The sequence below is a fragment of the Pinus tabuliformis genome, chromosome 5_1 (assembly GCF_031772625.1).
Source record: "Pinus tabuliformis cultivar Carrire ecotype Pingquan chromosome 5_1, CPIR1, whole genome shotgun sequence".
Lineage (NCBI taxonomy): Eukaryota > Viridiplantae > Streptophyta > Pinopsida > Pinales > Pinaceae > Pinus > Pinus tabuliformis.
In genome coordinates, this window is record NC_142305.1 from 896,510,339 (window position 1) to 896,522,757 (window position 12,419).

Sequence of the window (12,419 nt, forward strand, 5' to 3'; positions counted from 1 at the left end):
AGAATAAGTTGTTTTGTGGTTTTCCCCCATATGGGTCTTCACGTTAAATATTTTGTGTTATATGTGTTCATTTGATTTTGAGTGGTTTATTATTATCTATTACACTACTACAAAACATGCAATTTATGCTAGATTTAGCACCAAATTTTAGTGCATTTTTTTTCCAATTGAGTTGAGTAGTCTAGGGTTAAATCTAGCACTATTGTACATATTCAAAGCATCATTTTTTGTGTTGGAGAATCAAGTAGGGCGCCTATTAACACAATTCTCCTATTCTCAATAATTTCTTGTGAACTTTAGTTAATTTCTTATTTTTCTTTATTGGATTATTTTCTTCAAACAATTATCCAGATCATAAACCATGAAGACCATAAAGACAATAGACAAAATATAGGCTCGAACCCAAGGCAAAATCCCTCTAAGGGGAAAACCCAAAAAGAATATCTTCTCTTCTTATATAATCAAATAAAATGAGAAATCCAAGACCCAAATTTCAAGGCGAAAATCTCCTCCAAGCACCAAGTCAGCCCTACAAAAATCTCTTTCAAATAAGTCAAAAATCAACGAAGTCAACAAAGATCAAACCTCCTCCAATCTGCTCCAAATTACAATTTCGGCCCTCTACCTTAGTTGTGAAATTTGGACCTGCAACTTCAGCGCCCAGCAGACTGTAAAAACTCTAACTTTCTCGCATGTGTGAACAGAAATGTGTACAAAGTCAAATTTTGGTTTCTTCTTGAGATTCTTCCTTCCCCCAAAACTTTGCTTCCTCTTTCTTATTGCTTCTTATTGCAAATCGAAGATGAGATGATTATATGCTTCTCATGAGGTCGAATTAGACCTCTTCTAGGCCTACTTCCTCTGGCAGAGCCAACTTGGCCTTGGAGGTTACAAATGACTTTCTAGACACAAAAACAATATCTTTTACATGTTACAACATGCCCAAATGGGGCCTTATACAAAAGAAAATGACTCTCTTGACTCGTAACAAATATTCTTTTAACTTGACAAACCCTAGAAGCATAAAATGTATGCTAGACCTAATTGACCAATCAAATGTTGCATGAAAGGCATGCTTGAAAATAATATTTTCCTTTCTTCTTTTGCTTGTTACATAAGATATACATAATGACATGAGTACAATCACAATTACCAAGACCAAAACTAGTTACATTTTCCAACATTTTGCGCCAGCGTTGGCATCATTTTTTATGCCATATTTTGCATCATTTTTTGCATCAGATTTTGCACTAAGATTTGCATCTCGTTTTACAACAGGTTTTGCTTCTAGTTTTGCACCGTTTTTTGCAACAACAAAAAATCGTAGTGTTTTGCTTCCAATTTTGTGTTATTCTTTGCTTCTAATTTTGCGTCATCATTTGAATCGTGTTTTACACCATTTTTTGCATCTGATTTAGCACCTTTTGTTACATCCAATTTATGTCAAGTTTCACATCTAATCTTACACCAATTTTTGCTTCTAATTTTGTACCTATTTTTGCATTTGGTTTTATGTCAATTTTTGTGCCTATTTTTGCACCAATTTTTGCATCAAATTTTGCACCATATGTTGAATCTAATTTAGTGCCAAATTTTGCATTCATTTTTGTGTCCATTCTTTCCACTTGTTTTGCACCATTTTTTGCATCCACTTTTGCATTTGATGTCTCATTTTTGCATCCCATTTTGCACTGTATTTTGCATCTAATTTTACATCATTTGTTGCATCCTTTTGAGCTTTCAAATGTGCATCTAGATTTGCATCCTATGTAAGGCCATGCGTTGCGTCCACCTTTGCATTGCATTTTATGTCTAATGTTACATTCAGTTTTGAGCCATTTTTTGCATCCACTTTTGCATTTATTTTTGCACAAAGTTTTGCATCACTTTTTGCACCTCATTTTGCGTCCAATATTAAATCTTAATATGAGTCCAATTTTGAGCCATTTTTATGCCCACTTTTCCACCATTTTTTGTGTCTAGTTCTATCCAATTTTGCATCATTTTTTATGTTTAGTTCTATGTCCAATTTTGCACTATTTTTTAAGTACATTTTTGCAATTTTTTTGGTGTTTAATTTTGCATCATTTTGGTCATCCAAATTCGCATTATTATTATTTCTTTTGCATCTCATTTTGCACCTAGGTTTGATTCTAAATTTGCATCTAGCTATGCATCATTTAGAAATCCAAAATGGCTTCCTCGGTTCCACCCTTTTTTAGCCACATTTTGCATCTTGTTTTGTGTCTTTTCTTATATCCTTTTTTTCTTCTTTTTTGCAGCGAATTTTACACCATTCTTTTTATTTTCATTTGGCATCTAAATTTGCATCTTTTTTTACTTCATTTTAGCACCCAATTTGGCATCCCTTTTTGCATTGAATTTTACATCTAGTTGTCTATCATTTTTTGCATCTAGTTTGGTGTCTATTTTTGCTTCCTTGTTTGTGCCCAATTTGGTATCATATTGTATGTTTTGTTTTGTTCCCTTCTTTGTGTCTTGTGTTGCGCCATTTTTTACTTATCATTTAAAACCATTTTTGTGTCATTGTTTGCTTCTTATTTTGATGCCTAGTTTAACATCCAATTCTACTTCCGATTTTGCATCCATGGTTACATCCACACTTGGCTTCTTGTTTAGAGTGTACTTTTATTTCAATTTATGACCCCTCTTTACGGGTTGATTTTAAATTTTTTCAATTACACAGTGAAATATATTACAGTTTTTAATATCATTAAAAAATATATCACAATTCAAACTGATAGCATAGTGTTTGTAAAGAAATTTGAGGATAATTGACAACATCCATCCAAAAAATAGCAATGTCATCATATATAATAATTCTCCATCAAAAAATCATTGAAAATTTTCAATATACATATATGACTACCAAATCAGCCCCTATCACGGATATCATTACTCCAAGGTAAATTCACAACATCCGTTAAAAAATAGTGATATCATCTTACATAATGATTCTCCATCAAAACACATTGACAATTTTCAACACATATATAAAATAACAAGATAAAACTAATAATATCATCATCATCTTTATTCAAATCAACTAAAATTCAAATGTATGATTACGAAATCAAAATATTTCATGAATATCATTATTCTAAGGTAAATTCACACAAATCATCAAAAGATAGTAATAACATCATACATAATAATTCTCCTTCATATTAATGTTCATAATTTTCAATATATACATAAAGTAACAAGATAATAATGATAATATCATCATCATCTTTAATCAAATCAACTAAAAGTCAATGTATGATTACCAAATCAAAATGTTTCATAGATATCATTATTTCTAAGGTGAATTCATGACATCCATTTAAAATTAGGTTTCTCGTCACACATTAATTCTTCATCAAAAAAAATGTTGACAATTTTCAACGTATTCATAAAGTAACAAGATAGTATTGATGATTATATGGATGGCACTGATAAGGATGGTCAAGATGATGATCATGGCAATAATCATGAGGATGATCTTGACTATGATCTTGGTGGAGTTAGCTAGTCATGCATTGTTTTTTATATTTAGTTGGGATGTCTTAATATGGTAATCATACATTTGACTTTTAGTTGATTTGAATATCATCTTTATTCAAATCAACTAAAATTCAAATGTATGATTACCATATTAAGACATCCCAACTAAATGTCAAAAGCAATGCATGACTAACTAGCACCACCAAGATCATAGTCAAGATCATCCTCATGATCATTTCCATGAACATCATCTTAACCATCCTGATCAATGGCATCCACATCATCATCACCAACGCCATCTTCATCATCATTATCTCCTACATTTGATGTATGATCTGCATAGTCTGGATCATCATCTTTGTAATCATTACCTGTAACATTCTGGTTTTTAAAAAATCAATATTACATGTTAGTATTAATTCCGTAAGACAATGCATATTTTTGTTTGACCATAAAATGAGGGAGGATATAATAACATCTAATAGTACTAGAAAATAAAAATAAAAATATGGTTTAAGATATATTGGAGATCCAACTAAAATTTACACTTGTAATTCACATTAAGTAGTAGAAGCAATTTTTAATGCATTAGATGCAAGTAGCCAATTGTTCTTTATATTCTATTGTGAATGTTTCTTATGATGTCCAAGCACCATTGGTAAATTAAGAGTTACTGGAAGCTTTAGTTCAAATTACAATTATGATTAGGATTAGCAATAGAAATTTTAACAAGAAAAAAATGTCACATGAAAAAGTAAATTGTTTTTAATGAAAAATAAGTCACATATAATATGAATGTCCCGTGAATATTGAATTGTTTTTAATACATGTACTTTTCACTATGATATAATGGATCCTAATGTTCATTCAAGAACAAATGCTAGCAAATAATTACTTCATTAATGCATGTACTTTTCACTATGATATAATGGATCCTAATGTTCATTCAAGAACAAATGCTAGCAAATAATTACTTCATTATATCCATTGTCACACTAAATCCATTATACCTAGTGACAACAATAATTCCATTTTATTTGTTTTAAACTCTCTAAATTATAATGTAAAAAAGAAGTAAAATATTGATTTCAATTTATCTTTAAATCCAAATGAGTTTGAACTTCTTAAACCATAATTTTAAATGAATTTAATCTCGTTATGAGTTTAGCACTAAATACAATATATGCAGTGATGCAATTGGGGGGCTTTCACCCCGGATGCGGGTGGCACCATCACTCTTAATGGACATCATGCAGCGAATTAAAGCCTGGTACTGCCAGCTGCAGAGCAACGTGGCTTCCCAAGACTTCACCTTGTGCGAGAGGGAGGAAGGTTTTAAGGCTCGATCGGGCAGAATATTTGCATTAATGGCTTGCGTTGTTCGACGCAACATTCCCTCTGTTATAATCATGGTGATCCTCAGTGTTTTCATCACGCCTTATGCTCAGTCTCACGGCAACGGAACCTGGTTAGCGGAGGTAGATGGTGACGGGCTGATTCTGGCTCACCGCCGCGAGCTCCAGGCCAACATTTCCAAGGGTAAGCTCTCCCCTGTTCTGGATTTACGCATTGGATGTATTGTGTCTTCGTCTGGGGTGTGTTCTATGCATTCTGTTTGGCATCCCTATCGTTTCAACCAACCCTGTTCTGTAGTCTCTGGTGTCTATAATCTCTCTGCGCCCTACCACCTGTCTGTCACTATGGTTCGTTCGGGCAAAAGACATCGTTCTAGGGGGCGTCGTGACAGTGGCTTGCATTCCTCGGCCGGTCATTCTATGGAACCTGAGCCGGCGCCCATCAATCCACCCCCCCCCATCCACGAGGCTGTACCACCTCTGAGCTCTGGGCGCAAGCCAATTCCGAACAGTGCCTTCCAAACCACGCACTTTAAATTTCAAAGTAATTTGAACAGGCCTCTTATTACTGCTCACATCACCATTATTCTTTCGGAAGAGGAAAATCAGGTCTCCCCTCTGGCTTGCATTGCTCCTGATCCTTCCCAAAGCAGTGAGCACTCCATGGACAAAGATAGCCCGGAGAATTGGAAAAGTGAGAAGTCTGGTCAGGAGGAATTTCTTAAAAATATTCCTCCCCTTGAAGATACAGGACCTGCTGTTGAGGAAGGGACTCAAGGTGAAGCAAGCCATTCCACGGCAATCCCTGTCAACGATTTGGACGGCAATGAGAGTCTGAGGACCGGCGATGCATGTCTGGCTGAGGAGAAGAATCATGGCAAGGCTAAGGAAGGGTAGCGCCAACTGGGACTGCCTCTTTCTTTTTTGTTTCGGCTACTGTTCAGATAATCATCTACAGGCAAGTTTCAGCACTCATGACCTGTTGTTTTTGGCTTCCAGCTGGGGAATTGGTGATACATTTAATGCTGGTTTGCACTGATTTTGTGTTTCTGTGGCTCATGTCTCCTTCTCAGCTGAACATGTCACTCTCTATGTTTTTCATCTGGTTTCTTGCTCTATGTAACTGGTCTCCCCAGCTTCTGTTTGTAAGGGGGCAATTCTGTTGTGTTGAGTGCCCTCAAACTATGTTTTCGGAGGCCTCGACTCTATGTAAAAATATTTTTCCTTATAGTTAATAGAATTTAGTATTTGCCGAGAAAAAAAAAATTGGGGGGCTTTCAACGAGACTAGGTTTAAGTGGAGTGAAGGGTAAGGTAAGGTGGGCATTCTACCAAACTTGCTTTGGAACGAAAAATATCCCTTATCTACTAGTGGTGGACAGGATTTAAAAACATGGAAACAGAGTTTGAAAGATGCCAACATGAATTAAAAATGCTCAAGTTCATTACCTCTAGAGAGTGGGTTCATATTATATCTTAGACTATTGTTGTGTTAGCTTTCTAATACCTAGCTACTAATTTAATAAAAATTATGCAATGAAGAAACTGAATATTGAACTTCAAACACTTTTACTAAATATGCTCAGTGTTCTTACAAATAATAGCAGTGAAAATAAATTCACGAAGACCCAAGCACAATAAACAATACACCAGAAAATACCCAAGAAACGTCAATTGGGGAAACCTTGCCAACTTGTGTGTTTTATTATTCTACTCAGCGAAAATCCCAGAAATTGATCACAAATACTTGGGGGGAATCCCCTTTAATTCGTTGACCCTCAACACATTGTCTTGTGTCTTTCTAACCAAATCAGCCTCTACTTGTGTAGTTTTATGGACTCGTATAGGCTATTTGACCCTCCTACACAAGCTAACTCGGCCATTGGAAAGGATGCACGTTGTTAGAGAAATCGTTAAGGCTATTCGGCCTATGTCTCTGCCCTAATGTGTTGAATTGGAAACCCTTCTTCGCTAAGCTAAAACACACAAGTCTCTAGTGCATAATGATATGCTAACTTTGAACCCTTCCTCGCTTTATAAGGTCAACTTGGCCTTCATCTTCCACGAACGATTGAGATTAAAACTGTATGGATGGCTAAGATCGATTCTATTTTTTACTAAAAGAAAAATTAGAATTTTCCTAAGTTCAAATTAAGAGAAAGTAAAAATGTGCCTTAGTTTCACTTGTGGGTCCCTCTACCAAATTTAGTGCACTCCTAAATTTAGCAAAACCCTTCCATCTCTAACTTCAATTAACAATCCCTCTTAGAGAGGAAGGTGTTTTGTACTACACCCAGTTTATCTCTGAAGTAGACAAATCTACCCCTTGCCAATGTCTTGGTTAACATATTTGTTGTTTGATCTTTTGTAGGCACGTACTGAAGTCTGACTTTACACCTCTTAACACAATCTTTGATATGATGGTACATGATCTCGATGTGCTTGGATCAATCATGAAACATTGGATTTTCAGAGAGCTTAATGCATCTCATATTATCACAGTTTATGAACGTGGGCTCTAATCTATGACTGAACAACCCAACAAGTAGCTTCCTCAACCAACTGGCCTCACACACTATCAGGCTAGCAGCCATGTACTCGGCGTCAGTTGAGTTCAATGCCACTATCTTTGCTTCCTATTGAACCAAGAAACAATTGTTGACCCAACAATGAAAGCACAACATGAAGTGTTCCTCCTGTCTGTTGAACCCCTTGCCCAATCTGCATCTTTGAATCTGTGAAGACTCACTCCATCAACCTCCGTATACAACAACCCATAATCTATTGTGCCCCTGAGATACCTGAGCATTTGCTTGGCAGTAACCCAATGCACTATGGTCGGCTCAACCATAAACTAGCTCAACTAGTTGACTGTGAAGCAAATGTTTGGTCATGTGTTCACTAGATACATCAACGACCCTATGAGTTGCCTATAGAGAGTGGGATCCACTCACTCACCTCTGGTAGCGTCCACCTTCCTCCAGTTTGTGACTAGAGGCATGGTCATGGGCCTGCAATCCTGCATGTGGAATCTCTTGAGAATCTCCTGTGTGTACCTACCCTGTCCCAAGAATATCTCCCCATCACCCTGTCAAACCTCCAATCCAAGGAAATAGTGCATGAGCCCTATATCCTTCATCTCAAACTCTTCTGCAATATCTCTCTTGCAGTCATGGATGAGTTTCTCATCTTCTGTCAATATCCAATCATCAACATATAACACAAGAATGAGAGGTTGGCCCTCAACCATAATGTAGTATAGGTTAGGGTCAGTTTCACTCTTGATGAAGCCCAATCCGCAAAGGTAGTTGTCTATCTGGGCATACCATGCCCTCAATTCCTACTTGAGCCCATAAAGAGATCTCTTCATCTTACACACATGTGTGTCTCTACTAAGGGTCTCAAACCCATCAGGTTGCTCAACATATAACTCTTCCTCAACAACTCTTTTAAGGAAGGAGGTCTTCACATCCATTTGGATCTTCCACCCCATTTGAGCTGCAATCACCAAAATAGTCCTAATGGACAAATATTAGGCCACTCGTGTGAACATCTCATCATAGTCTATCCCTTTGACCTGAGAGAACCCTTTGGCCACGAATCTAGCCTTACCTTTCTCCACACTCCCATCAGCGGCATGCTTAATCTTGTACGCTCAACATGAACCGACCACTAACTTGCCAACTCGTCTTGGCACAATCTCTGAAATGGCATTCTACACGATAGAGGAATATTCATCCACCATGGCATCTCACCATACTTGCTAAGAGGTTGCCTCGTTATAACAAGAAGGCTTTAAGTCAATCACCTCAGTCATAAATGCCATGTACCCTTATATCTTTGTGGTTGTTTACTCTGTCTGAATGTAGAGTTGGGGGCTCCAACTCTCCCCTGAGCCTCCCTAATCAACTAATCTACCCGTCTAGCTCATCCTCTCCCTACACTGGGAATTCTTGGTTGAGTGTACCCCCCTAACTCTACTCTCTCCTCTTGTTCCTGTGCTTTCTCCTCAATCGTGTGTTGGTCGGCATACCCAACAATTAGCTATGATGAAGTTTGAGGAGATGTTGAATCCCCTGCTCTAGAGCTTACTACTCCTCCTCCTATGTTGCACCTTGCTCACACTCGCGGACTTCCTGAGAGCCTTATGTTCCTCAAACTTCACATCATGTCTGATCATTTTCTTCCTAAGTGCTAGATTATACACCCTGTACACCTTAGAGGTCTCGTTGTAGCCCCGAAAATGCCTTTCTGTAATGTGGGCTCTAGAGTCTTTCAATTATCATAAGACACATGGCAATAAACAAAGTTGCCAAAGATCCAAAAATGAGACACGTCATGCTTCTTGCCTATGAAAGCCTCCTCTAGTGTAACTCTGCCTAGCACCCTGTGTGGACTCTTGTTATGCAAAAAGACTGCATTGTTGCATGCCTCTGCCTAAAGAGATATAGGTAGCCCCTTGTCATGCAACATAGCCTTGGCTACTCCAACAATGCTCTGTTTCTTGCACTCAACCACCCCACTATGCTAAGAGTTATGAGGTGCAGTGAGCTCTCTCTTGATGCCCTCTTTGGCACACAAGTCTTTGAAGGCATTGGAGATGTACTCCCCACCATTGTTGACCTTAGTGTCTTGATCCTCCTACCATTTTGTTTTTCCACCAAGACTTTTAACACCACAACTTCAAGAAGACCTAATATTTCTTCTTCATGAAGAAGATCCAAGTCTCTCTCGAGCAGTCATCAATGAAGGTGACATAGTATATGTATCCCATCAAAGATGGAGAGGAAAATGCTTCGCATACATCCGAATGTACCAGCTTCAAGATGTTCTTGACCATGTTGTCTATGTTGGAAAAGGATGTCTTGGCATACTTGCCAAGTGTGCAGCCTTTGCACAAGTCATGTTGATCTACACTGTAATGTGGTAACCCTATGGAAATCTCCCTCAAAATATTCAACGCTCCATGGTGTAAGTGACACATACGCCTATGCCAAACCTCCCCAAGATCACATCCATGCGCATCGATCTCTCTATTGCTCAAGACCGCTTCTGTCTCAAATTGTAACCTGTAGAGGTTCTTCACCCTAACTCCAATCTGCTTAATGGCTTAAGAGTTTAAGGGCTTGAGGGAAGCCTTTCCTCTGTTGAACCTTGTAACCTTTATTTTTTAAGGATGAGACTGAAACAAGGTTTTTCTCCAACCCTGAGACATAGATGACATCTCTAAGATAGAAAGGATTCTCATACTCCCTCTCAAACTTGACAGTACCCACGCCATGTGCTAGGTATATGTCATCATCTCCCATCCCTATCTGAAACTGCATATCCCTCTGTTAATTTTAGATAACAATGGTATGTTCTATGCTTAGCACAATTTACTTCAATGTTCCTTATCAACCAAATGACAATTTCCAATTATTTCCAGTAGCAATCACATTGACAGTAAATGCAAATAGAACATAAAAACATGTGCAAAAGACAAGCCAAGACAAGAGGACACAAGATTTGGCGAATGCCAAGGAAAACCCCCAATGTGGGCAAAACCCTTTGATCAAATCTTCTTATTATTATTCAATAGTTCAGCGGAGAGAGAGAGTACATAGATCAAATTTACTTGCCCAATACATAGTCAAAACAGCCCGATCAAAACCAGCAGTCAACTGCAACGCTAAACAAAAAGTCAACGTTGGTCAAATCAGCGACAAAACCTCCTCCACGTAGCTTGGTCAATAGCAAACCAATTCGGACTCCAAGAAGGGTCAAAGTCAACCCAAAACAATCCACCCAGCCTCGGTGAAACTTTAATCAATGCTACGATCAAACAACCCTACAATCAACACAAGTCAAACTGCCCCAAATACCTCAGTTTCTGTGCCAGAGAACGCGGCCTCAAGAAATCGAAAATCTTCCCAAAAAAACGCAGTCAAATATGGTCAAACGACCCCCGGTCAACACTGGGTTGTTCTCTGAAATTTCGGCCTATTCTTGTCCCTGAAATGTTGAGGAGACACCCATTGGGCTTCTTGAGCCTACATTTGATTGAGGCTGACCTTGACAATTTGTGCTTGAAAGAGACTAAATTCAAAATTCCACTTCTGCTTGTCAGAATGAGATGATCTTTAAATCAAAATTTGACCTCTCAAAAAGAGGAATCCGATGCAATAATCATCTCCACCATATGAGTTGTCCCGAGGTGGAAATTGGCCCTAGTTGCCAATTTTAACACTCTCTCTCAACTAGGGAGAATTCCAACTGCCAATCCATTTGTCATCATCATACCATCATGTCATCATGTACCGTCTCTGTCATCACTACTCTGCTCTGCTCTAGTGAACCATGAAGTAATAATGAAGAAGAAGTGATCAAGAGTGAGTCACAAGGCCTTACCACTCTCCACTGACAAAAGTCAATCCTTGATCCCAGATCAAGTTGTTGAACACCATGCATCATAGTCATAGGGAGTACAGCATTACACGATGTGTCCATCGGTAGTGTTAAGGTCCCTAACCACTTTTTCCCAACTCATTGGCCAAATGAGAGGTACTTCCCATGAGTCCTAGACTCCATGGGTAGGATGTGTGTTGGGGCATTGACAAAAGAAGGTGAACCACTCATCCTGCTCATATGCCATAGTAGAAGGTGAACCACTCATCTTATGCATACGACAATTGTAAGGGAAGGTGAACCACTCACCCTACATACATGTTTCTGCAATCGTAGGGGAAAGTGAACCACTCACCCTACACACATGTCAACCATCATGGAGTATCATAGGGGAAGGTGAACCACTCACCCTATATCTAGCGCACCATTAGGGGAAGGTGAACCACACACCCTATGGTTGCTCATAGCTCCAAGAAGTACCCCAAGCCCCCAGGAGTTCCTAGAGCTCAGTGTCCAACTCATACGGGACCCTTATAGGAGGGTCTTTCCATGACTCCAAGTATCTCTCAGATGGTTAAGAAATTGACCTTCTCCAAAGGCTTCATAAGAATGTTTGCGACCTACTCATCAGTCCTAATGTTTTGGAGCCTTATTGCTCCCTGTTGTACCATATCTTGGATAAAGGGGTACCTGATATCAATGTGCTTGGAGCAGTCGTGGAACACAGGATTCTCTGAAAGGTGATTCCCATTCTGGTTGTTGCAGAAGATCACGGTGGTATCCAGCACGTGCTCAATTAGCTCACTGAAGAGCTTCCTCAACCAAACAGCTTCACACCGGGTAATACTTGCAGCAATGTATTCAGCCTCGGCGGTGCTTAAAGTAACCGATTTCTGCTTCCTGCTCATCCAAGATATTGAAGCATACCCTAATGAGAAGCAACGCCCAGACGTGCTCTTACGATCCACCACATTGCCAAACCAATCAGCATCTGTATATCCATGTAGCCTCAAATTCCCGACAGTGTATCTCAGACCATAGTGAATTGTGCCTCGGAGATATCTCAAGAGATTCTTAGCAGCGATCCAATGAATGTGATAAGGCTCGACCATAAATTGACTTAACGTGTTCATAGCAAAGCATATGTCAAGACGGGAGTTTACCAAGAACA

General features: G+C 38.6%; 1 protein-coding gene across 3 annotated transcripts in view; it reads right to left on the minus strand.

Moving 5' to 3' along the window:
- Positions 1–3,163: 3,163 nt before the first annotated feature.
- The window catches only part of LOC149167697 (uncharacterized), a 34,426-nt gene continuing 25,170 nt past the window's right edge, over positions 3,164–12,419 (minus strand). For all 3 annotated transcript variants that reach the window (XM_089433093.1, XM_089433095.1, XM_089433094.1), the window contains one exon: positions 3,164–3,888. In XM_089433093.1, the coding sequence (XP_089289219.1) occupies positions 3,760–3,888 (129 nt within the window). In that variant the 3' untranslated portion in view covers positions 3,164–3,759. The remainder of the gene's footprint in view (positions 3,889–12,419) is intronic.